The 24860-nt window shown below is 54.1% G+C and overlaps 1 protein-coding gene across 11 annotated transcripts in view; it reads right to left on the bottom strand.

Annotated features, from left to right (window-relative positions):
• Positions 1-213: 213 nt before the first annotated feature.
• The window catches only part of RREB1 (ras responsive element binding protein 1), a 176107-nt gene continuing 151460 nt past the window's right edge, over positions 214-24860 (bottom strand). For 8 of the 11 annotated variants that reach the window (XM_082848345.1, XM_082848343.1, XM_082848341.1 and 5 more), the window contains 5 exons: positions 18785-18974; positions 14842-17734; positions 8218-8382; positions 2067-2882; positions 214-806 (listed from right to left, as the gene is read on the bottom strand). In XM_082848345.1, the coding sequence (XP_082704471.1) occupies positions 295-806; positions 2067-2882; positions 8218-8382; positions 14842-17734; positions 18785-18974 (4576 nt within the window). In that variant the 3' untranslated portion in view covers positions 214-294. The remainder of the gene's footprint in view (positions 807-2066; positions 2883-8217; positions 8383-14841; positions 17735-18784; positions 18975-24860) is intronic. The other 3 variants (XM_082848339.1, XM_082848348.1, XM_082848340.1) reach the window with 2 other exon arrangements.

The following is a 24860-nucleotide window of genomic DNA, read 5'->3' on the forward strand; positions in this document are numbered from 1 at the left end:
TCATTAAAATATTTGTTTTGTTTTTTAAGAAGTCATTTCGGGAAAACACAACACCCAAGACGACACCAAAGGGCTGGTAAGTAGTTAAGGCACTCGAGTCGAACGTGCTGCATCTCCGCATGGGTCTGTAAGGCTATGGCACTGAGCGAGGCGCCTGCCTCTCTCCCTACCCCCCGTCCCCCTCCCTCCCCCACCCCGAGAGCTGAAGGGCACTGAGGAAACCTCGGGAAATGTAGACTCAGGACATTTTGCTCTGCTGGCTTTCGTCTGTGTGCTGGGGGGCAGGCTGGGCTGTCATTCCAGGCCCAGGAGCGAGGCGCTGTCGGCAGCGGCCAGGAGGGGGTGGGCGGGCCTCCTGCCGGGCAGCTCCAGCAGGTCCTGCACGAGGGCCGCCGGGCTCTCCCGCTCAGGGTCACCCGGGGACGCCTGCTCCTTGGGGCTGCCCACGGCAGCGGCCCTGGGAGCACTCCTGCTGGCCTCAGCCTGGCCGGCACCTGCCGTCCGGCCCGTCGCCCTCTCCTCCCTGCGGCCGGCGTCCTTGGGGGCCAGGCTCTCCTTCCGGCTGCGGGTGACGGCCACGTGGTTGCTGGCGAGCAGGGCCGAGTCGGCCTCACTCTCCGACACGGGGTTGGTGCCGCTGTGGGTGGACTCGCTCTCGCTGTCCTCCTCGCCTCGCTCCTCCTTGTCGCTGTCCTTTCCGTGCTGCTTGGGGTGCCGGGCTTTCTGGTGGACCCGCTGGTGGCGAACCAGGCTGTGCTTCAAGGTGAAGGTTCGCTCGCAGGTCTGGCATTTGTACGGCCTCTCTCCTGGGGGATGGAGAGAGATTCACGGCTGTCAGCAAGGCCACCGGCACCCACCTCCCTGCTCCGCATGATAGCAAGCGAAGGCCCTAGGGGGACGGCGGCTGGGCCAGGCCGGGCCTCCCTCCCGCTCACAGGAAACCTTATCTGTCTGAACTGGCAAAATGGGGAGGGAGGAGAGTGGAGGCCCACACAGCCCTGTCTCCTCGTCCTTCAGCCCAGGGTTTGCACACCTGATCCAGGAACCAGAGTCCCAGAAGTGGAACCTCAGGGACAACAAGACCGGCCTGAAAGAACCCAGCAGTGGCGTCCTTCCCAGGGTCAGGCACCATCGCCAGGGACCCTGTAGGGTGGCACCTCCCAAGTCGAAGCTGCAGGTATGCTGTGTTCTGACTCAGAGCAGCTGGGGCTTCCCCTCTCGCCTGCAAACACGGAGCTGAGGGCAGCTGAGAGCACCACCTGCCAGTACCCCGAGAATCTCTCTCTGCTGGGAGCCAAGCTCCGGTGCCCTCAAGTCCCAGCACAGGGCCGTGGGTGTGTGTGGGGGGCACGTGTGCACCTTGGCCGCTGGGAGGAGAGGGAAGCTGAAACCAAGACACAGAGGAGCTTTTCTGTTTGGTGGGGGAAGAATCGCTTGTATCTTCTGGCTTCATGAGGACATCCAGGGGGCCTTTCTACCAAAACAACAGCCGCTGCTTTGGGGTTTGCAGCCTCAAGCCCAGAGGCGGTGGATTCCAGGAGGAGCAAGGACATGCCCAGGCAGCAGCCAGATGACCGCCCCACTCAGCCCCATCAGCCCCGCTGCTGCAGAGCCAAGAACAGACAAGGTTCTCGCTGCACAGCCGACCTAACACTTGTTGGCTGACGACGAATCCCGGGTGCCTCCCCACACAGGCCTCGGGCCGCGAGCCCCACGGAGCCCCACCGCACCGCCTGCTCCGCCGGCCACACCCACATTCTTCTAGATGCTTCTACCAGGCAGGGCAGCCATCATCCCCATTCTCGAGACAAGACTACGGAGGCTCAGAGGACTAAGAGGCCGATCAAAACGCGCTGGCAAACACCACTCTGCCGTCCACTGCACCTGTGCCCTCCTAGTGCTAAGAGTGGGACATGCCCTCAGAATTCCTAGCCCACCCGGGCTCTCTCCCTGCTCGGCAAGAAAGCCCTGCTGCCCACTGTGGCTGGAGGACGGGATCCTGGCTGGCTCGCTGGCCCCCCCGCCCCGCAACCTCCGCCAGCAGCCCTCCCCCCGCCCCCCCTCACCTGTGTGTGACCTCATGTGCCGGGTCAGGTCCTGCAGGGACCAGAACCTCTTGCTGCACACACTGCACACCTTCTTCCTCTTGTCCGCCTTGCTGGCCACACTCCTGGGGGAGTCTGTCTTTGGCTTCTTGTCGTCCTCACTCTTCTCCGAGGGCTTCTTCTCGGCCAGGCCCTCCCCATCCCCATCCGAGGGGCCCTCGGCCTCGTCGCTCTGCTTCTCCGCAGGGGCTTCAGTCACGGCCTCCGCCTGGGCGGGGGACTCGGTGGCCGGGGTCTCGGCGGGCCTCTGTGGCAGCTCGAGGGCAGTGGGCGGTGGCGCTTCAGGCTCCTGGGGGGCTGTGCTCCTGTCCCCGGGCTCCTCGCGGCCGTGGGCCTTGCGGTGGCGGTTGAGGGTCCCGAGGAACTTGAAGCTCTTGCCGCAGACGTGGCAGGCATGGCGGGCGTGCCTGTGGTCCTGCGCAGCCGGGTCCCCGCCGTCGCCCGCGCCGGCCTCGCCCTCGGCCAGCTTGAAGCCCATCAGCTTGCTGGCGAGGTTGAGGTCTAGGCTCTTGTTGCTGACCGTGTCCTCCGCGGGGCTGTCTGCGTCCTCATCCCACTCCCCCTCCGCGCGCTCCTCCTCGGGCTCCGCGTCCTCCTCGGTGCCCCTCTCCTCCCCAGCCAAGGGCGTGGCTGCCGCCGGCTCCGCCTCCTCTGCCGCCGACTCGTCCGGGACCGGGCTGGGCTCCGCTGCTCCTTCTGGTGTCGGCGGCTGCCTCTCCCGGGAGGTGAGGTCCAGCACTTCGCCGCCCGCCGATGCCTCAGCGTCCGACTGGCTGTCTGCAGAGCAAGCACGGGGCAGGCTGAGACCCGGGCCACCAGACACGCCCCTTCCGAGGGCTCGCTCCTGACCCACCCCCCGGGGGCCTGTCTCCCAACCCCCGCCAGGACTTCTCTCACACAAATTCCCCTCACCCCTTATGTCCCTCAAGAGCCAAGACAAATCGGGGGTTAATTTTTAAAAGGCAGAAGGAGCAGCCGCACACGGTGCACACAGGCTGGGGTCACAGGGTAGCTGCGCCTGCAGCTCCCGGCCTCCCTTCCCCGCCGCCCCCATGCCGAGCCAGCCCCCTCCACGGGCACACACAGGGATGCTCGGGGCCCCCAGGGGCAGCCAGACAGAGCGACGGCGAGAGAGGACAGCTGGCACATTCCAGAGACTCGCAGCACAAGGGAGGTTGAGGAAGCTGAGCCGTAGAAGTTATTTTCCAGTGCAAAGAGGTTGTGTACACATGCAGCCTACACAGGCCCGCCCCCCAAACACGGTATCTGGGAGCACCTCACAGGAAGTGGCCCAAAGCGAGTATTCTGTGTATGTGGTACACATGCTCCCGCCTGACGGCGGGTTTCTAGTAGAGGTCCCAGGCAACAGGAGACGCATGCACACCTGCAGCCCCCCCCCCCCCCCCGGCAGCTGTCAGGACCCCATGTAGGGAGCGGAAACATTTCCTGTCTCTCAAGTGGTTCCTACCTGTCCAGTCTCCACAGCAAAACCAGATGTGGACAGGCCACCAGTTTCTATCAGCCTTCTTAAGGGCTGGCCTGGTGGTAACAGTATCGACACCAAAGAGATGACGGTATTTATCAAAAGCACCATCTCCTCTCTACTCTGGTTGGGCAAAGTCTTAGCCAGTATTTTATTATGTGCTCTGATAGTGAAGCTAAAGCTTGCTGAGCCCGACTATTAACTACAGATGCAACGACCAATGGACTACTGTGGCATCAGGCTGACAAAATTCGTTATTTCATGGCACATATGTGACATGAACCTCCCTCATCATGCCAGGTCTCCGATCACAAGTTCACACATCTAACCTGAAGTCTCACCTGATGAGAGCAGACCACCGCCACACCGACCCAGGCCCGTGGCTCTGAGTCACAGGCTCCACGACTCGCCACCAACGCAGCCCTGGGCTGGGGGCGAAGGAGCTGCACCAACCCTGCCACGGTCATGCTGCCTGGGGCTCTCGGCTCACCTACAGCAGTCTACGCGGCTCTCCCACTTTACTTCTCTTCACTGGTTTTATTCTGACTACTTTTTGGCAACCACTGTTTGAGTATCTTAAAAGGTTTCAGAAGGAAACAAGTAATTGTGGGGTGAATATAAAATTTCTGAAAGAAATTTTGACAATTTAAATGATTTCTGACAATTATCCAAAAGATGAAAGAAGATGACCCCTGAGACATGCACACCAACATCGAGGCCTTATTCCAGGGGAAAAACCAGCTACTCATTTTCTTGAATCACGCAAATGGAGAGCACCTATTAAATGGCTTTTGGTATAAACTCCACAATAAAAAAAAATACAGAATGCTTGGTTTCCTATTTGTTGGTTCCGTGGGTAGTTACATTAAAGACAAAAAAAAGACAAAACAAAAACAAAAACAAAAAAACGGCGAGGGGAGGGTTGATCTCTGGTTACTCCCTATTTGTCCCAGTATACTCTAGGCTGTTTCACTTAATTATTAATTTTTTTCCACCAAAGAGCATGGATTATTTAAAATTTCAACTGTAGTAGGATATATTTAAGATGATAAACTTTTGGGGGAAAATTCACAGTGAATTCTGAAATCAAACCCAAGTAAAAATACTACGATAATACACTAAGATCAGATCGTTCTGACTCCTGGGCCCTCCCTAAGTGTGGATAATGGAGAGCTCACCCTAAAGGCAATGGGAGGCCAACTCGCTTCCTCCGAGGAGTGGAGAGGGCTTGTTGCGTTCTACCCAACGTCCACTAGGGGGCGTGTTTTAGCAGGGCAGCCGGTGCCCTTCAAGTTCCCAGCAGCACTAAGGGCTCTTCTCAGCAATTCTTGGGAACAACGCACTTAGCCCCGCTCTGTCTCATGAACACCCGCCTTACAGCGCCAGGTCCTATCTTGACCTTGTCCTCCGCAGCAGCTCACCCTTCCGAGTGCACGTGGCGGAGCTGATGACTTTTGTAAGCAATGCGGCTTTAAAAATGTGTTGATTTGGGGACTTCCCTGGCGGTCCAGTGGTTCGGACTCTCTGCGCTTCCACTGCAGGGGGCCTGGGTTCGATCCCTGGTCGGGGAACTAAGATCCCGCAAGCTGTGAGGTGCAGCCAAAAAAAGAAAAGAAAAGAAAAAGGGGAGGGGAGAGCGAGGGAAGAAAACTGTGTTGATTTTCTGTCCCTGTCAGCCAGTCCCTCATTCGTGATGCTAATCTAAGAAAACTGCTAGAGGAAGCAGACAGAATCTGAAGGCACTAGTAGATAAGAAGCCCAAAGCTCCTCCGATGTGATGCGCAGTGTGGAGACTTCCGATGCGATGCGCAGTGTAGAGACTTCCACGTTAGCGCAACAATTAAGTACCTACTGCTTCCTAGAAATTTCGCGTCACCCAACTGAGGTGACAATGTACTGACCTCAATGCCTACCTGGCTGGGCAGGGGCACAGCCTCCACTTTATCTAGACCAGCACTCCCCGTGGTGCAGTCCATGCCCGTACGTGGCCTTCTGGGCTGGCAAGGGCGCCACCACTGAGGGACAGTCTTCAAGTGTCCACGCTGGGGAATTAATTCCCTGGCGGTCCAGTGGTTGGGACTCGGCGCTTTGACTGCTGTGGGCCCGGGTTCAATCCCTGGTTGGGGAAGTAAGATCCCAAAAGCCGTGCGGCGAGGCCAAAAAAAAAAAAAAAGAAAGAAAAAGTCCACGTTTACACTGATTTGAAGAGTCACATGCAGGTGCCCACAAATAGGAAGGCTCCTACAGACATCATCTGAGGAAGAACCAGGAGCATCCCCTGAGGGCAAAGTGGGCCAGGGTACCTCTGCCCACAAGAAAGTGAATCAAAGTTTCAGCCTAGCTTTGAACTATCAATATGTCCCTTTCAGCTAAAACTGCCCCCATCGGAGCATCTTCAGCATGCCTTTGGGGGAAAACCTAGGGCGCATTTTTGTGAGACCTTATGTGATCGAAAAAGTCAGACCTACGTTGCAAAACATGTCCTGGGATTTTAAGAAAATGCAACCTAGGCACATAAACCTAGAAATCCCTCAAGAACTGCCTTGGTCATTTCCTGCCTTTGTGTTTTTACCGTCTTTCCCCAAAGCCTCACTTTTAACTTCATGGGAGGGAGCCGGAAAGGAAACCTTCACTCCCTCCATCATGCTCACCTGGTTTAAAAAACTTCCCCTTGAAATCACTGAAATCCACCTCCCTGACCCTCCTTCTCCCCATCCTACCTCTCAGCCCTCTTTCTCACCACGGATTGTGACCACAATTAAACCAAACCTATATTTTTCTCTTTGCTGGTTTCACGTTACAACTCTCACTGAACTTTCTTTTTCCAGAGGCTTTGTCCCTTAAAGGAAACCTACACAACCTCCGGGCAGGGTCAGGGCAAGGAGGGCGCTGATGGGACTTGGAAAAACAAAACTCATAACTGCAATTTAAAAGATAAATTCACCCACCATGAAGATGTGGGCTGCACCGAAGCTAAGATATAAGTTCCGATTGGCTTTGCGCCTGCAGGAGCCCTGGTTTTGGTGTTCCTTGATCATACAGATCAAGATGCTGAACCCAAAGTATGTTACACTTTAAGACTTGTCTGCCAGCGTGGGAAACCAAGGGCTCCCCGCGGCCACCTCAACTATCAGCTGCTTTCCCTCCTTTAGGACCATGATGGGCTGTGAGAAAATGGGCTGGGTAGAACGTGATGTGGCAGCTGACACTCAAACACTGAGAGGGGTCATCCCAGTGAAGGTGTGCTCTGCCAGCCTCGCTGCCCGTTTCCTGGGGTTGAACAGCAGATCACCCAGCAACCTCGGGCTCGAGGGCACCCAAGTCACGGCAAGATTCCGTGGGGCCTGTACGTTTCTCTACTCAAAGATCCTGGCGAGTCACGTGGACCTGGACGCTGGAGGGGGCGTGGCAAACTGGCCTACACTTCTATACCCTGAGAGGGTCTGGGTACACCACAACCGAGGGCCTGGCCGTTCAAGGGCTTGTTTCACTGGGCTCTGTGGGAGGTGTGGGGAAAGAGCAGAGGGCTCTGCACCAGCTCCTCTTCCTGGAGAGGCTGCCCGCTCACTGCACCCCTCTCCCCCGTAACTGGGACAAGGACAACGGGGCCGGGGCTGGGGTTGAAGCCCGACCCTCCAGTCCACACTCACTCACAGACAACACAGCTCCCCAACCCACCCAAGTCTGAGGGGGAGAAGCCCGGACACAGTCACAACTCTAGAAAAGCACATTTGGGGGGAATCTCCTCGGATTCAGAAAAGGGGGAAATGTCAAGCTTTCCAGATTTGCCAGACTGAACCCATACCTGCAACAGTTATTCAGCACTGGCCAACCAGCCCTGTGTCTGAGTAACCCGCAGCAGCCGATTTTCTGTTTTATTTGTTTTGTGGGGTGAGGGACACAAAACCCCAGCAGCTGGAGATAATGGAATATACTGAATAGAGGACATGAGTAAATACAGAAGCTGTAAGGAAAAAAAAAGGTGGCAGGAGACGCACGGGGCAGCTGTTAATTGCTCTATAGGGGCCGGAGGAAGGAAGCACATATCAGCACATGAGAAGAATACCCGGATTCGGGTCAAGCAGAGATGTGATTAAAGAAAGGACATGCAGAGTGCTTTTTCAAACAAGACAAAGTTTTTTTTTTACTGGGAAAAGAGTTATTTAAAAGAAAAACACCCCACCCAGCCCGGCCCCTCCCAGCTGAGGGTGGAGCGTCACTAGTTCCTGCAACACCCTGGCAGCGAGCGAGCGGGCCCATCCCTGGCTCTGCAGGATGCGGCAGACGCTGGGGTTTGAGAAAACAACACCCGAGTAGTTTCACATCCCTTTCAGACGTGTTCCTATGCAGAGCTGGACTATGCACCCTCCTGCACAGCCCAGCTCCACAGGGCAAAGGGCAGGAACAGGCGTCTGGGGTGGGAGGGGTGGGGAACAGATCTTCTCTAGCAGCTCAGAGAAGCAGCCTGGGGGCGCTACCGTGGCCCCCATACCCGTCCTGCTGCTGGGATGCCAGCAGGAGGCCTCAGGGTCCTGCAGAGAAGGGGAGGCCGCCAGCCGCAGTGCACAGGCCGGGGCGCGGCTAACGGGCTCCTGCGGCGCCCTCCTCTCCATCACTTGGAGGCACTACCTGTGCTATCATGGGCTCCAACATCACTCTGTTTTGACTGGGGGATAAGCCCGTTTCTTCTCAGGGAACAGGCGGTAACTCCGTGTTTGCGCAACTGGTGGCGTTCACAGTTAGATTTGGTGGAAAAGAAGGCACCGCATTTTTGACAAGGGAAGGGTTTCTGACCTGAAGCGGGAAAAAAAATACATGTTTATCTGGCTTTCTACTGCAATGAAAAAGAAAAATCGCTTTCCATTCATTCTCCTGGGATCATTGGCATTTGTCCACCCCCCCACCGAACCCCTTTCTTTTAAGAAAATAAACAAAATACATTAAAAAAAACAAAACAAAACACTGAGAACAGCAGCAACTCAAGTGATCACCTTCCCTTATCCTGAGTGAGATGAAAGATTTGTCTTCAAAATACTAAAAGTTAACAATGAAACCAAGATACATATCTGAAGTAAAACAGTATTACAATTACAAATCTTACATAATAACTACAACAACAAAGGTGAGTGAAGGGATCTGAGCACAGCAGGAGAACACCTATGTCCACCACAGAGAGAAGACGCCTGTGATAGTTTCCAGCCTGGCAAGTACCGTGGACGTGGGGAATCGAATGGGATGAAGGGCAACGCCCGGGGCCTCCTGGAGGAATCCTGAACCCTCTGGATGTCTCTGGGGTCCGGCCCTCCCACCTGGACTGCAAGTGCTGAGTTCTGACTTCCCGGGATGCCTCCTGTCTGACCTCTGCCCAAGGTCACCGTGGTCCTAGCTGGCAAGACAGGGGAGGTCGGCTTGGTGCACGAGGGTTCTCTGTCCCCCTTGCTCTAAGCTCTTGCTGGTGGTGCATCAGTGACCAAGGTCCCGAGTCTGATCAGAGCCGCGTGCTCCACTCAGCAGCCCGCGTGTGAAGCTGAGTCACTGAGCGGCCCCTAACCCCACCAGCCCCACAAGTAGGCCAGCTGCCTGTCCCTCCCCGGCCATTATCTGCTTCGACCGGCCTACTCTCCCCTTCTTCCATTTCGATTCCTTTTGCAGGCTCCTCAGTACCTGGTCCTGTGTCTGCATGGACGGACGAGGGGGCGAAGCCAGGGCAGACCACGAGGACAAAGAGAAGGAGAGAGGAGGGACCAGGGAAGGGAGTGGGCGGGCACCAGGACAGAGGAGGTGTGGTTATCAGTTACTGCATCACTGGATTCTTCTGTTTCCCCCCCAAGTGCCACATTCTAAGGTTCTGGTTTCTGATTTTACAGGGAAAAGGTTTCGTGCACCGACAAACAGGACTCATAGAGCTGCAGCCAGCACGGCTGTCTCATAACCCCAAGGCTGCCACGATCACACACACATCAAGACATGTCAGGCAAGTCAATCAGCGCGGTTCCCTGGAAACACTAAGAGGGGGTGGGGCTGGGCTTCAGCCTTCCATTTAGGTTTAGATGAGCGTTAATGGACCCCAGAACCAGCGCAGGCGCACAAGTCCAGGCACCCAGGGAATGAACAGCGTGGGCCTGGAGCCCCGAGTTCTCAGGACAGGAAGGACTGGCACTGCCAGCCGCACAACTCTGGGGCGCCTTTCGCACGGAGCACACCGCGTGTGACCCCGAATCCCCACACTCCAATTATGAGCATCAGCAGTAACCAAAGAAAGGGGACGCCCACCTCCCCCTGAGCCATGGTTCCAAATCACTGGTAGGGTTTTTACGAACACAGATGCCTAGAACCATCAAACACCACGGAATTAGAAGCCTGGGAAGGTGGAATCAGACACTCAGAAACTGGACCCGTGCACCTCTAAGGAGCTCCACTTGGTCCTGAGAGGATGAAATGGAGAACCCGACTGCTCCACAAAGCTTGTAGGTGTTTTGCGCTAAATTTATAAAAATGCTCACATTAAAAAAAAAAAAAAAAAAATCACGCTTTTTGCGTGAAGACTGGTTGTAAAGTATTTTAATGCTTTTTTTGTGCACCCTTCTCGCTTTTCACTAAAAGTTGAACATGATGTTTAATAATTATTCAGGCTGTGTTAAGTAAGAAGAAAATACTTATCCTTTAACATTTTATTGTCAAAAGGCAACGTCACAGCTTCCCTGAGTCAAGAGAACCAGGCTCGAGAAGAAAACAAGTCAGAAGCTGTGACTATGAACTGTGATCTGGCTCTTGATTTCAAATAAAGCAGTTAGTTTCTTGCTTCTTCCTCTTACATGATTTGCTCTGTAACTTTCACACTGGTAAATGCGTCACTTGTACAGCTGGTTTGAATAGCCAGGCTGATGTCTCATGACGATGAGGAGTCATGTTAAGGTTAAATGTAGAAAACGATTCAATGACCTGAAAGTACTGTATCCAGTTAGGAAGATTCCCGAAGTGACAACTAACAGCAGTCTTTAAAAGTTCCCATTTCACTGCATAAGTCGCACATTTTACATAGGAGTGTGCTCTCCAGACTGCATGGACAGAGGAAAACAAGAGCGCTTTGACTATTTTATGATCATACAGGTTTCAGAAAAACCTTGCTGACTCGTAATCTACGTGGAAAGTATCCAATGATTTTATTCATTTGGTAGCAGCCACAGAAGACTGTTCCAGCAGCGGTGTTTCTAAACGCACCTGTGAGCACAAGGAGCACCTCTGCACCCAAAGGCCCGTGACGTCCTTCCGCCCCACCCTGCGATGTCAGCCAGTAGTTTTCACTCTCACAGAACAGTCAAGAAACGAAGAAAGAAATTCTTCAGGAGACGATGCCGTCTGGCAGGCACTGGGCAGGAAGGAATAAAGGACGAACAACCAGAGCAAGTCCAATGGCCCGGCCTCACACCCTCAGACGCCTCTCCGTACCCCCCCGCCCGCCCCCACCCGGGGCACAGGCCTCTCTCTGTCTGTCTGTCTTTCTTTCAGGATGTGGCAGATGCAGGGCCGCCCAGGTAAACGCTTTCAGAGCTGCCCCTTAAGAAAGTTGGAAGCAGCCAAACACGGCTGGTGTCAGTGCTTCCACACTGAGGTGTGTACATCTCACTGGTCTCAGCTCCGCCGCTGGTTGCCTGTGAACAGCGGGTGGGAGAGGTGGGTGGGGAGGGCCCCAGGCTGGCAGAAAAGGGCAGCGAAGCTCTCAACCGTGAGAGAGTGAGCAAGGCAGGGGGCCACGGATGTCAGAGCGGGAGGGCACCTCAGCACCACAGGTGCCGACCCCTCCGTTCCACGCGGAGGAAGGTGAGGAAGGGGCTGAAATGGACCGTTTCCTGGCACTCTCTCCTCTACTTGTGGCCTCAAAACACACGGGACGCTCACGAGGGGGAAAGGCAGGAAGAGTGAGCCGTCTTCTCCTAAAGAGGCAGCACTGTTCAGGCTGAGAAGGGAAGGAGCCAGGACGGTCCTCCTCAACAGGATGCCATGGGCTAGCGGAGGAGGGGAAGGAGGAAACTCAGCTGTGTGTGGAGATCACGCCAGGATCTCACGAAGTTCGCCAGCAGACGCCAGCTTCCTCCTAAGACATGATTCCTAGAACCTGAGCCACGCAGAGAAAGGGCTGAAACCACGTGCCCCTTGCCTGAGCAACAGTGAACCCCCGACTGGGCACTTAACACCTGGGCTACTTAATGCTGCCCATTTAGGGGGCGGGGTGCACTGGAAACATGTCTGTGAGACGACGTAAAGATGCTAGAATTCTTTGCATGCGCTAAGAGGCTGGGAAGAGGCCGACCCTCAAGATGCACAGTTTGCTTCAAGCCAGTTTAAAACTGGACGCCACTCAACAGCTTCCGGCTGGCATGCAGCTAGAGCTTAACACTGCCACCCCGGCCCCCAAGCCTCTTCCCTGTGTAACGAGGTTTTACAGGGTCATTTCAGAGTCCATGTTTAGTTTGTTACATGTGAGCCTCAGTCTAATTTCAGCATTACAGAGGGAGCACCTCATAGGAAGCCACGAGCCGGGCACTTGGAGATCCCACAGCAGAGCCGTCTACCGGGAAAACCTCAGCGTGCAGGAAGGCTGGGCAGGTCACATGATTTCTCAGGCTCCGTCCAGCTCCAGCACTGTACCAGACATAGCCGAGGGCTGTATAAAATTACTAAATGGAGCTAATGCTGAGATTGTTGCTGGAAGCTGAGGCTGTGAAAGGGCAAAGGAAGTTAACTGAGCCCTATGGGCGCCAGCGTTCGTCCAGGTCTAAGCGTGTGGTTAGCACCATCCCACGGTCACAAAGTCTCTGGTCAACAGCTCGTGGTCCACAGCCGTGTTCCACCTTGTCTCAAACCACTTCCCAATCTTCTGCGTTCGCACGTGTGAGGATACAGGGGGGCAGAAGAGGCACGCCCCCTGCATCCTCAGATGGAACCTGACCCTGGCTCCCACCCCCAGCACTACTGCGCGTCCCCCGAATGCCTGCAGGCAAATTACTCAAGCCTCCCTAAACTTCAACTGCGTCATGGCAAGATGGGGACGACATGGCCCTCGTGGCCCGGGCACCAATACTAGCTCTGGAAGGGTTCTCTACCCGCCCGAATGCGCCCCTCAAGAAAAAAAGCCCGCGACCCCACGGCAGGAACACACTATGTGAGGGACGGGGTGGAAGCAGACACGGCCGTCAGGGGACAGTGACTGTGGGGGGAGAAGCGGCAGAACATGTTCACACCTACACCTGCCTCCGCCCTCCCCCCGCCCCCGTCTCAGACTAACTCCCATCTCCTCTGCTCCGTTCCGACGCCACCAAATTTTAAACGAACGAGGTCGCTTCGGCGTTCAAAAGGAGCTTCTATTGGGCACCTGCAAAGACACGGCGCGACCCTTGAGCGCACGTACGGGCTGCTCAGTCCTCTCAGGGAGGCCGCTGGAGTGCAGGGAAGAGGACAGTGGCACCCGCCCAGCACAGGGCTCCCGGCTGGAGCAGAGGTGGGGAGGCGGTGCTGGCAGGGGAGCGCTCCTCATCACGCCCAGACCGCCTGCTTGCTCAAAAGCAGCAACGGGAATACTCACTTCTCCAGAGACTGTGCAGGAGACAGACAGCTGCCACCCAAAAAGGGCGGCAAGAGAGACTGCTGTGCGGGGCACCTTCTCTCTAAGACGCATCTTCTTTCTGAACTGCTTTCTTCCTTAGAACTGTTCCCTTACTTTGTCAGGCTTAAATGATTTCAAACGGAGAGAAAATGACAGCCTGAAAAACGCAGCACAGACTCTACAAATCTAGGAATTCTGGTTCCTGTTATTTGAGTCCTCCGTGGACAGACACTCCTAACTGATGCCTGGGTTTGAGGCCCCACCACGCCGGAAACAGACGCCGTGCCCACGTGGCAGCCAGCCTCAGACAGACCCTGCAGCGCACCCTCCCCTGCCCTGCCCTGCCCTGCCCGTCTCCTCTGCACTCTCATTGCCCAGGACAGCTCTGCCATTCCCTCCCGATGTCCCAACTTGTTAGGAGAAACAGCCTTCCACGGAGGATCCACCCTGCGTGAAGCCTTTCTACCTGGATACAGAGCGTGGCTCCCACCCAGCCCCTGCCATCTTCCCCTCTCCACACCGTCATGAGCCTCTGCACTACCTGGGGTTGCCAGATTTAGCGACTCAAAATACAGGACGCCCAGCTAAAATCTGAGTATCAGATACACAACAAATAAGTTTTTAGTATATCCCAAATAGTGCACGGAAGATATTTATACTAAAAATTATTTGTTGCTTATTTGAAATTCAAAATTTAACTGGCATCCTGTATTTTATCAGGCAATCCTGTACCATACAATTCTTTATTCTGTTTTAGGTCCTATCAATTAATATTTGGATGGTGATCTCCAAAAGGCTAAGGATCTCACCCAATCTGTCCTTAGTTCAAAGATGTAAATTTTGAATACTCAGCTTGAATATTCAGTAACTCATAATTAAGATGACCCTAAGTTGTAGGGTCATCTGATTACTAACTCCCTGGTATAAAATTATTTAAAGTGTATTTCTTATCTCAAATTACTCTTTAAAAATCAATGCACGACAACATTTGAAAAATACTTTTGGGATATCTTTTCAGCAACTTAAGTCTGTTACTTAGAATAATATTTTAATTGCATGTTTCTCTCTGCAACAGCCAACAACTTTAGTATAGATAAAAATTTTTTTAAATTCTAAAGCTACTCTGTCACTGACGCTCACGATGAACAGGGGAAGAGGTAATCGCCTTAGTGAACTGAAAGGTAGCTGCAAAATTTGCAGTATTTCCCTTTATGAATACACAGCAGTCAAAAGAACTTCACAGAAGTTCTTATGTGATCTTATGTTCTCCCATTTTAAAAGCTGCCTTGAATGCAAATTCTTCTGCCCAAGTCCCTGTTCCCCTAGCTGCCTCCTGTGCATAACCAAGCAGATAATGCCTCGACCACGTGAGGGATGTGATGGCCCAAGACCATCTCACCTAAAAACACCCTGCCTGACCCTTCCCTTCACCAGCAGCCCTTGGAGGCCCAGCCAACGGAAACAGGCCATTCTGGTTACAGGAGCACACAGGGAAAAACTCTCGGCCCCATCAGGCAAGCCCCTGCTTCTGAGACTGAGGAAGAAGAGAAGCTAGGAATGGGGAGGCGGGAAGAGGGCCCCTCCTTCGACCCCACCCGTCGCCGCCCCTCAGCCCAGCGGCTGGGCCACAGCCTGCCCGGCCCTCTTACCAGTGTGCGTGAGCATGTGCCTCTGCAGGGAGCTGGCCCAGGGGAAGACCCGGGGGCAGTGGGGGCAGCTGATCCTCTGCAGGCAGCTGGCATAGGAGCTGCGCTTCGCCCTCAGCAGCCTGTCCTCCGGGGGGCTGCCCTGCTCGTCGTCGCTGGGCCCGCTGTGGTCTGCGGCCACCTCGTCCTGAGCGTCGTCCTCCGCGCTCTGCAGGAACGGACTGAACTTGTTGGTGTCCGTCGTAGCCAGCATCTTCTCGATGCTGGCGAACTCCCCGCTGGAGTCCAGGTCCACCCCGCCGCTGGTGCGCAGCCGGCTCCTCGTCCCCTTTTTCCGGCCCCTCTTCTTTGACAAGCCAGCTGGTCCCTGCTCAGTGGGCGAGGCTGCCTCTGGGCTGGTGGCAGCAGGGGGGGAGTCACTGGATCCTTTCCTGCTGGCGACATCGGTGGTGGCTTTGGAGACGGCACCCCCTACAACATCTGCAGCTGCAGCGTTACTGCCAGCGCTCGCGGGCCCTGGGTCAGCCACCTTGGTTTTCAGCAAGGTGGGGGCCGAGGACACGGATGAGATGATCTGGGCAATGGAGGCCAGAGGGGGCAGCTCCTCTGTCACGGGGGGCTTTGGCAAAAGCAGGGGGGGCTTGGGGCGCAGCGGCCGCAGCAAAGCTGGGCTGCTTATGAGAGTGGAGTTGCCCAAGAGTGGGGAGCTGTTGACCAGGGCTGAGGAGTAGATGGGCACAGCGAGTTGAACGGAGCCCTGCAGGGGCGGAGCCGGGGCTTCCGGAGTGCTGGCGGCAGAGGCCGCCGCTACAGGGGCCACGGGCTTTTCCAGGACCCCGCTGGGGCCCAAGGTCACCGGCAGGGTGGGGCAGGCTGGTGGACAGGGAGAGGCCTGCTCATTGCTCGCGGGCTCCTGCTCAGGCTTCTTGGCTTCCCCGGGAGCGGCCGCGTCCTCGTCTCCTCTCCTGAAGTTCTTGGGGATGGACAGATCGATGGGCTCCATGGAGCAGTCATATGGGGCCGAGGCGGAAGGGCTCAGGAAGGAGGCCGAGTTCTCCTGCTTCACTTGGACCAGGGCCAGGCCCTTCTGGGAGAAGTCCAAGGGCTCGTTGAAGTCCCCTGCGAAGTTGCTGGCGGGCTCCACTTTGACTGCGACGTGCGGGGGCAGCGGCTGGGCGGGGGCCCCGTGACGAAAGCCGTTCTGGGGCTCCAGGAAGGCGGCCAGGGGCTTGCGCTCACCCAGGGGGGCGCCGCCCTCCTCCACCCTGCCCGGGGCCTCGGTGGGCGCGTCGGCGGGGCCCAGGCCGTCAGCCGCCAGGACGTAGCTCTCGATGTCACGCTCGGGCACGTGCAGGTGCTGTTTGAGGACGTGGTGGATGCAGTTGCGCTTGGCCGAGAAGGCGGCGCTGCACTCCTTGCACTCGAAGGGCTTGCGGGCCTTGGGGCAGCCGCCCAGGCCGCGGCCGCAGTGCGCGCGCATGTGGATGCGGAGGGCACGGTAGTGCTTGAGGTCTTCGCCGCAGAGCCGGCACACCGTGTCTGGGGAGCAGAAGGCGTCCACCATCTCGGCCGCGCTGCTGGTCACGTACTCGATGTTCTTCTCGATGTCCTTGCGTGTGGCCTTGAGGTGCTTCTTGCGTAGGTGCCGCTCGCAGTTGGCCTTGACCGTGAAGGGGTAATGGCAGATCTTGCAGATGTAGGGCCGCTCGCCGCTATGTGTGCGCAGGTGGCGGATGAGCGCGGCCTTGTCGGCGGCGATGTAGTCGCAGATGTTGCACTGATAGGGCGAGATGCCCAGGTGGGAGCGCACGTGCGCGCGCAGCACCCCCGAGAAGGCGAACACCTGGTTGCAGAAGCGGCAGGGGTAGAGCACCTTGCGCATGGCCGGCGTCTTCTTGCCGCTGGGGGCCGTCATGATGGCCTTGAGGTCCCCCTCCGTGATCTCCTGCTTAATCTTGGCCTCCATGCTCAGGGGTAGGAGGGCCTCGATGATGCTGTCCTGCTCCAGCTGCGTCTTCATCTCGGCCTGGCCCGGCAGCTCGAGGCGCGGCTGCTGCAGGAAGAGCTGTGCGGCTGTGTTTGGCTGCGCCCCCGACTGGGACTGCAGCAGGTGGGCGTCGGAGGCCGCCTCCACGGAGCCCCTGAGGAGCTTCAGCGGCGGCGGGGGCAGGCTGGGGCTGATGCAGCCCGGGGAGGCCTGCTGCGCGTTGACGAGGGGTGGAGGCGTGGAGGTGGCCACCACCGTCCGTGGTGTGACCAGGGGCTTTGGCTTCAAAGGGGGCATGTGTTTGAAAATGGCCTGTAGAGGGGCAGCGGGGGCCTTGGACAGAGGCGGAAGACTGATCTGAGGGGGGGCCGAGGCTGCCATCTTCAGGATCTGCTGGATGTCTGCCAGCTCGATGGCTGACTCCCCAGAGATGGGCCTGACCACAATACTGCTGTCAGGCTGGATGATGAAGCCCTTCTGGAAGGGCTGCAGGGACAGATGCTTCATGTTCTCCTTGGTGGCCGGAAGGACGGTAAGAGACCCGCCCAGGGAAGCAGCTTCGAAAGGAGACAGACTCAGCAAGTTGGTGCAGCCAGGGTCCTGAGGTAGCTGACACTTGAGTGCCTGGAGCTGTATTGCTTGGTTGTCATCCGGCAGCGGCTCCTCGGCCAGTGCAGGCCTGGCGTCTTCGACATGCTGCAGGCCCAGCATGGCCAGGAAGACCTTCTGGTCGTGGGCGTCGCCAGGCAGGGCCCTGGACTGCAGCTGTTCCCGTCCCTGGTCGGCAGTTACATGGGTCTGCTTGTGCAGGGTGAGCGAGGAGAGCATGGGGAAGGCCTTGTCACACGTGTCGCAGACGAAGCGGTGCTGCTCACTGATGCACCTGCGCAGGTTCGTTTCACACCAGGCCTGCACGGAAGCCGGGCGGGCGAAAGCAGGGGAACAGAAAGGAGCATTTAGAAATGATCGCCAAGCTGCGCAGCTGCCCCGGCATCCGGCCCTTCTCCACGGCACGTAGGGTGCCCACCTTCCCCTGCTCCCTAACTCCCGGACCGAGTAAGGAAGCCAACTAAGCATCTTACGAATCCTATCTGCTCGATGAATGACGCCGATCCCCAGGGTGTCTCGGCAGATCAGCACTGAACTACGGTTAAGTAATAACACCACAGAGGTAGGATGAATTCTCTCTTTAAAAATGGGGGCCTTGCAAGCCTAACTGATGGCAACTACCACCATCAGTGAAGAACTGGCTTTCTCTGTGACTGTGGGGGAGGAGGCTGCCTGGGAAGGGGCACCATGGGGGAGGGGGCTACATGAGCGTACACACGTGGGTACGTACACACGTGGACATATGCATGTGCACGCATGGCCGTATGCACATGGTCATGTACACGTGGAATAAGTCACTGAGTCTGGGGCTGCTGTGATGGAAGAATTTCACTGTTGACATCGTCTACCTCAATTTTTTTAAATTGGAAAAAAAATGGGTTCCAAAGTAATTTTAGCAGGTGTTTTATAAGCAGAGCACAAATACAGCTCAGGTTAACACTGACCCAAAATATCTGAATAGAAGCTACAACACTAGAAATATTTAGCTGTGATATCGATATTAAAGAAATATTTAAAAAATACAAATTCAATTCACCTAGGGCTGTGTGGGGTAGTGAACAATTCACAACTTTAAACCCAAATGCCCCCAAATGGGCAAAGTACCGATGAGCTACACTCATACGCCAGTTAACATGAAATTCAGCACACAAAGTAAAAGGCCGCCAACCCTCGTCAACTCAACAACTCAATGAAATGGGAAGGGCCAAGCTGAATTTCAAGAGAAAGGTACTATTAAACAGAAAAAAACCAAATGACAGCATTTTAAGGAAAGGAAGCCTCAGGTGAGGAAATTCAGTCCAGCTGTGTGGGCCATGGAGGTGGCTGCCAGTCACGGGCCAATCGGAATACCTGAGAAATGCGAGGAAACCTCCTACAGGAGAAGTCGGTGAAGCCTAAGTCGTGGAAGCCGGCAGGGATGGAGGGGTTGTTCTGGATGAAGGGCCTTCCCACTGCGTCCCTGGGAAGCTGCTTGTGGACCAGTGCGTTGTGGCGCAGCAGTCCTCGGTGTGTGCGGAAGGTGACGCAGCAAATGTCACATCTGCGGGAAGAAGACACAGGACGTAAGGAGGCGGCCATGCCGGGGCGTCCACCTGTCCGTTAGCCGTATTGTGTTTTCTGTTGCTTCATTTCAGTGGAGCAAAATAAAAAGCATGTGACATCAAGAAGCCAGCCACCTCATGGTGAGCAACAAAAGACTCTCCCTTTAAGAAAAAATGTATGTCCTACCAGCCTCTGGATACCCAGTCTGCAGACGGCACAAGTGTGAACAGAGCAGACAGGTGGGACCTGAGGCCACTTGCTCTTACCTGCGTTACACGATGTGGAGCGAACACTTCCCTGCCCCAGCTCCATGGATTCGGATTATCAAAAACATCTAGAAGCCCAAAAGCACAAACTTCCACAGCAGCTGGAGCAGTCACGCCAGCATCCCTGATATGTGACTGGGATAAAATGATAATCAGATCCTCCGACTGAACTGGTGGCACATGACAGCGATTATGTATTCAATTCTGCTATTGTTACCATCTATCTAAGAAATAACCATAGCTCCCGAATGCTGAGCCCACGCTAAGTGCGAGGGCACCCCACAGGGGTAGCGCACGACCCAGCAGGTGGGTGGGCATTCTCATCTTCACCTTCCAGAGGAAAACACCGAGGCTCGAAAATGCTCAGCAGCGTGGTGGAGGTCACACAGCCAGGAAGAAGCAAAGACAAAATGTGAGCCCTGTTCATACTCCCACCCTCACCTACCATGAAGCCATCTCCCTGTCCTAGAAAGACTCTTTCCAATGCGGTCCACAGAAAGATGAAAGACTATCACGCTTCACTTCAGAGATGACTGCATACACCTGACCCGTCCTGGGCCACATGGACGTGTAACAAACACCACTTTCTAACGGTGGCTCCGTTTTCTCCATGTTTCACACCAGTGCCGCCTTCTAGGTCTTCACTGAGAGCCATCTTAAAACCCAACAATCATTAGGACATCACCCACATCCTTTAGACCTGCACTGAATACAGCGGCCGTGAAAGCCCTATTTAAACGAATTAAAATGTCCTTAGTCACAGGAGCCCCGTCTCACGGGCTCAGCCGCGACAAGCAGTGCAGGCCTGGCGCATTTCCAGGATCGCAGGAAATCCCACTGGACAGCGCCTCTTTCCAACTACTTTACACATACAAACACATCTGCCCCTCACAAAAGCTCTACGGCAGGTCTTATCCCTGTCTCACAGAGAAGGAATCTGGGGCACAGAGGGGTACAGCGACCTGATTGAGCTTACACTGCACACACCTTAATGGAAATTTTTTTTGCCTTGAAATTCTTCTCTAGAAATCAAAGAGATAACGGCATCACCCATGAAGCAGCTGGGCTTCACGTGTAGCGCCGAAAGACCAGTGCCAAGTATGTGCAGCCCCGCTCCCTGTGCTGGGCCGTGGCTGGCACAGCAGCGTGCTCCTGTGTCCCCACCTCCTCGACATCCCCCCTCCCCCTGCTGACGCGCCCGCATCTCGCCACCGAGATTCCTGTCATCATTCAATTAAATTTAGCATGCTGGGTTCCCACGAGCCACTCAAAACACAAACCCCTTTTGAGGGACTTCTGGTTAAGCTCACCAACTGTGATAAAGGCTCTGGGCAGGGATGGCCGCAGAGAACCCAGATACCTATAGGTATGGAAAGTTCTCATGCGGTGGGCCTGCACAGCGCAGCTTCCATCTCTCCCCGGCCCTGCTTCCCGCAATCCCTTGCACTGTTCAGATTTTCTCTCCCTGCACCTCTTCCTCTTCCCCTCTGTCCTGTCTGGGCCACAAGCAGGTAAAGTTCAGGGAACTGTCTGGAAGCTGGTCTGTGCCTTCCCTGAAAGGTGAGACTGAGAGGAAGTTAAGAAAGAAAGGACAAGTGCAAAGGCAGCGGGGAGCTGCCACCCAGTGGGCCCTCAGGCATTTTCCACCTGATGTCCATGATGACTCACTCTTCCTGAGTTAACAATTAGCACTGACGACATATATTTTGTGTAGAATATTTGCAAAGTGTTTATAATTAATTTTTACCAGCGTTGGGACATTGCAACAAATACTTAAGCTCAATTCATTTTAGCAACCCAGCCAGTGTGTGACCATCCCATCACAATGGAAGCAGAGGCCTGGTTCTCGCTCACCCTCAGAAGACAGCAGGGCTCACTCCGTCTGGCAGAGAAAGGGTCGTTCATCAAAGTTGGGTAAAGGGGTGGGGTGGGGGGGGGGCCCCTCATTAAAAACAAAAAATCACGCACATTTAATATTTTACTCAACCTAAAACATATTCAGTTGATCCTCATTATTTGCAGAGTCTGTGTTTGTGAATTTGCCTACTTGCTAAAATTTATTTGTAAACCCAAGTCAGTACTCGCGGTGTGTTCTTGGACAGGCAACGCAACAGAGAACAGAGTGGGAAGAATCTGAGTTGCCTGATGCACACGTTCCCTGCTGGGGCTGGACAAGGAGACGCTCTGCCCTCTCATGTAAGCTCCTACTGTAAACAAGTGTCTTTCCGCTGTCTCTTTAGTGCTGCCACATTTCTAGCATTTTAGTGCTTCTTCTTGATGAGTCTGCTATTTAAAATGGTCCCCAAGGGCTTCCCTGGTGATGCAGTGGTTAAGAATCCGCCTGCCAATGCAGGGGACACGGGTTCGATCCCTGGATTGGAAAGATCCCACATGCGGCGGAGCAGCTAAGCCCGTGCGCCACAACTACTGAAGCCCGCGCGCCTAGAGCCTGTGCTCCACAACAAGAGAAGCCATCACAGTGAGAAGCCTGCACGCACCGCAATGAAGAGTAGCTCCCGCTCCCTGCCACTAGAGAAAAGCCCGCACAGCAGCGAAGACCCAACGCAGCCAAAAATAAATAAATAAAATAAATAAATTTTAAAAATAAAATGGTCCCGAAGTGTAATGCTGAAGTGCCACCCTGTGTCGCCAACAGCAAGAAGGCTGTGACGTGCTTTGCAGAGAAAACACGCGTGTTAGATGAGCTCCGTTCAGGCGTGAGCTAGAGTGCTGTCGGCTGTGAGTTCAATGTTGATGAGTCAACAGTATATACTATATAGAGTGTCTTTAAACAGAGACACACTTAATAAAACAAGGTTATGTATCAATTAGTTCATGAAAATGTGACCAGAGGCTTGCAGGAAACTAACCCTGTGTTTCCTCCAGGAACAATGGTTCAGTGCCCACTAACTCTCTGTCTGTGGGGACTTCACGGAACGTACCTACTGGGTAACGAGACTCCACTGCACATTCAACTCGCCCATTTTTATGGGGGCCAAGGACTTAGGCTTGCGTCTAGTTCCACTGAGTGAAGCTCCATGTCGTCATCACTGTGTGAGTCACACTCGTAACACAGCATCTTTGATTTCTGGTTTTAGATGCTTTCAGGTAGAGCAAGAACTTAGATTTTTGCAAACCAAACTAAAGCAGCATCCTAGGTTCTTATGATTGTCTCTTCAACTGTTCACAGCTGTCTTGCCCACCCTACATTTGACAGCAAAACAAACAAACAAACAACAGCAACAAAAAAACCTGTCCAGTCTGGATTATGTGCAAGTATGCCCAACTCAGTTTTCACAGACTATTCTTTAAAAAAAAACAACCAATATTTCGCTGGCTTACAGAACATTTAATTAAATTACAGCAAATAATTATAAGTATTACTGACATAAACAGGTTGGGGAGAAATCATACTGACCCTCGGCAGCCTGCATGTCAACTGCAGAAGGTGAGCAGGTGGGCCTGAGCAGTGGGCTGCACGCTTCTTGAGCTTTTAACCTTGAGCTTCTAACTTTAGAGTTAAAACGTTTTTGAGCATTTACCCCGTATCGGCTTGCTGTTGGTGAAATGTGTGTGTTATGTATCTTTATGTATTTATATGCACACATATATAATGTACCAGGTACACTATAAAATATAAAAACAGAAAATTTTAAAGGATGAGTGAAGAAAAGTCCCATTATTTTGCCTTTGTGCCCCAGGGATCTTTCTGAACACCCTCCTCTTTTGAGACTATGGCATCAGTGCAGAGTCTACTGGCCATGAGTATTCCACATGAGGGCATCACACGTGGGTTGTACAAGGGAATGGAGAGTGTCTCGGAAGGTGGCGATAAGGATTACTGCCCTTCTATCGTAGCCATGAATTTTCAGTAACGCTGAGTTTGCACCATTTATCTAGACATATCCATCTCCTCCTTCATTCTCTTATTCACCTTCAAACCCTTCCCGTTTCTGGTATCTGGTACCAAGTTTGCGCTCCATACACACGTGGCAGAATTACCTGGCACCAACCACAGGCTGTGTCCTCCGAGGAAGGCAAGGTGTGGAGCAGTGGGAGTATGGGTGCAGGGACCAGGGAGTCCCAGCTGGGAATGGGGAGTCAGAGTGTGTGACCTTGGACAACTTGTTTCATCTGTATTTCAGCTGCCTGCTGTGTAAAATTTCCCAAACGTGCCTGAGATAAGAATCCCCCCATGACCTTGTTAAAAACCAGATTCCTGGGGCCACTGCAGATGGACTGGAATCAGAATAACTGGAGGAGGAACCCAGGAATCTGTATTTGTGCAAGCACACCAGGTGCCTCTTACATCAGACAAGTGTGGAAAATAAATTAGAGAGAATCAAGCAAGAGGATCTCGAAGTTATGAACAACTGAAGCGACAAGGCTGGGCGAGCTCACTCCCTTTCTGCTTTGAGTCTCCGTTTTCTTTCTCATCTGTACGTGGGGATCTTTAGAGTTACTGTGAATAACAGGTAACCAAATGCTCGGAGAACTACAAGGTCCTAGACCAAATTTAACCATTATTTTATAGCGCTAGGTACAAAAAAAAAAATCAGGAATAACCCATTTCCTGGCAATTACAGCAGACACAAAAATGCAGGAAAAATGGAATTTTAATTTCCAAAGGCTGTACTCTCTCCTTTCACTCTCGAGGACTCCACAGAACAGCAGAACTTCTCCACTGCTGCCGTCTAATCTGGAGACTCACTGGAGAGACGTGTGTTCCTCCTGGTCCTGCCTCTGCGCTGCACCCCTGCTTCCTCATCACCCCCGTTCCCTTCTGGAGCCACAGCCTGCACGCACATGCACTCAAGAGCCTCCTAATGCCGTGAAAACGAGCCCTCCGTCCACCACATCACACCTCTGTTTCCACAGGGTTTCAATCAAGGTGCTCCTATTTCACTTCTGAAAGGATATAGACTTTCATCTTACAAACAAACTTCTTGAAAAGTGGCAGAGAAAATTAAACTCTGCCTTGAAATCAGAAGCACATCAAGAAGCTGGTTAAAAAGAAGGAAAGAACCCTCGTGGGAAAAAACACTGCCCCCCATCTCACGCTTGGACCTCTATCTGCGGACAGACTTTAAATGAAACCATCGTGGAAAACAGTCACCCAGAGACATTTAGATTGCCTTTGTCAGGCAGAGACACTCGGTTCCTCCTGAGGCCCAGTGGAGGTCACTGCAAATCTGCAGGTGATGCTGCTGGCTGCCGAGCTGGGGCTATCTGCTAACTCGCTTCGGTCTGTCACCTTCATTAAGGCCACAGCCATTGATCAGGTGGTCCCTACCACTCTTCCCCTCGACCCCGGTTTGGGGGATCTTTCAACCCTGCCAGGAACTCGTGAACAGCACACTGTAAAACATTTAGATGGAGTGGAGCTGACTTAAGAGTCACGGCAGAGTGACTGGAGGATGATTTCATTTTGCAAGTGCTCTGACGACGTGCCAGGGGGAAATTTTACAGATCCGAGAGGCTGCTTTCGGATTTTCTGGCAACGGAGATGGCCTTAAGTTGCAAACTGAGGGTAACTTTTCCAAATGGAAACTAACTTCTGCTGTCAGTAAGATAAATGCATTTAATGGGGGAAAGTGTATCTAGCTGTAGGGTTTAAA

The sequence above is a fragment of the Leucopleurus acutus genome, assembly GCF_964270905.1.
Source record: "Leucopleurus acutus genome assembly, chromosome: 10".
Classification (NCBI taxonomy): Eukaryota; Metazoa; Chordata; class Mammalia; order Artiodactyla; family Delphinidae; genus Leucopleurus; species Leucopleurus acutus.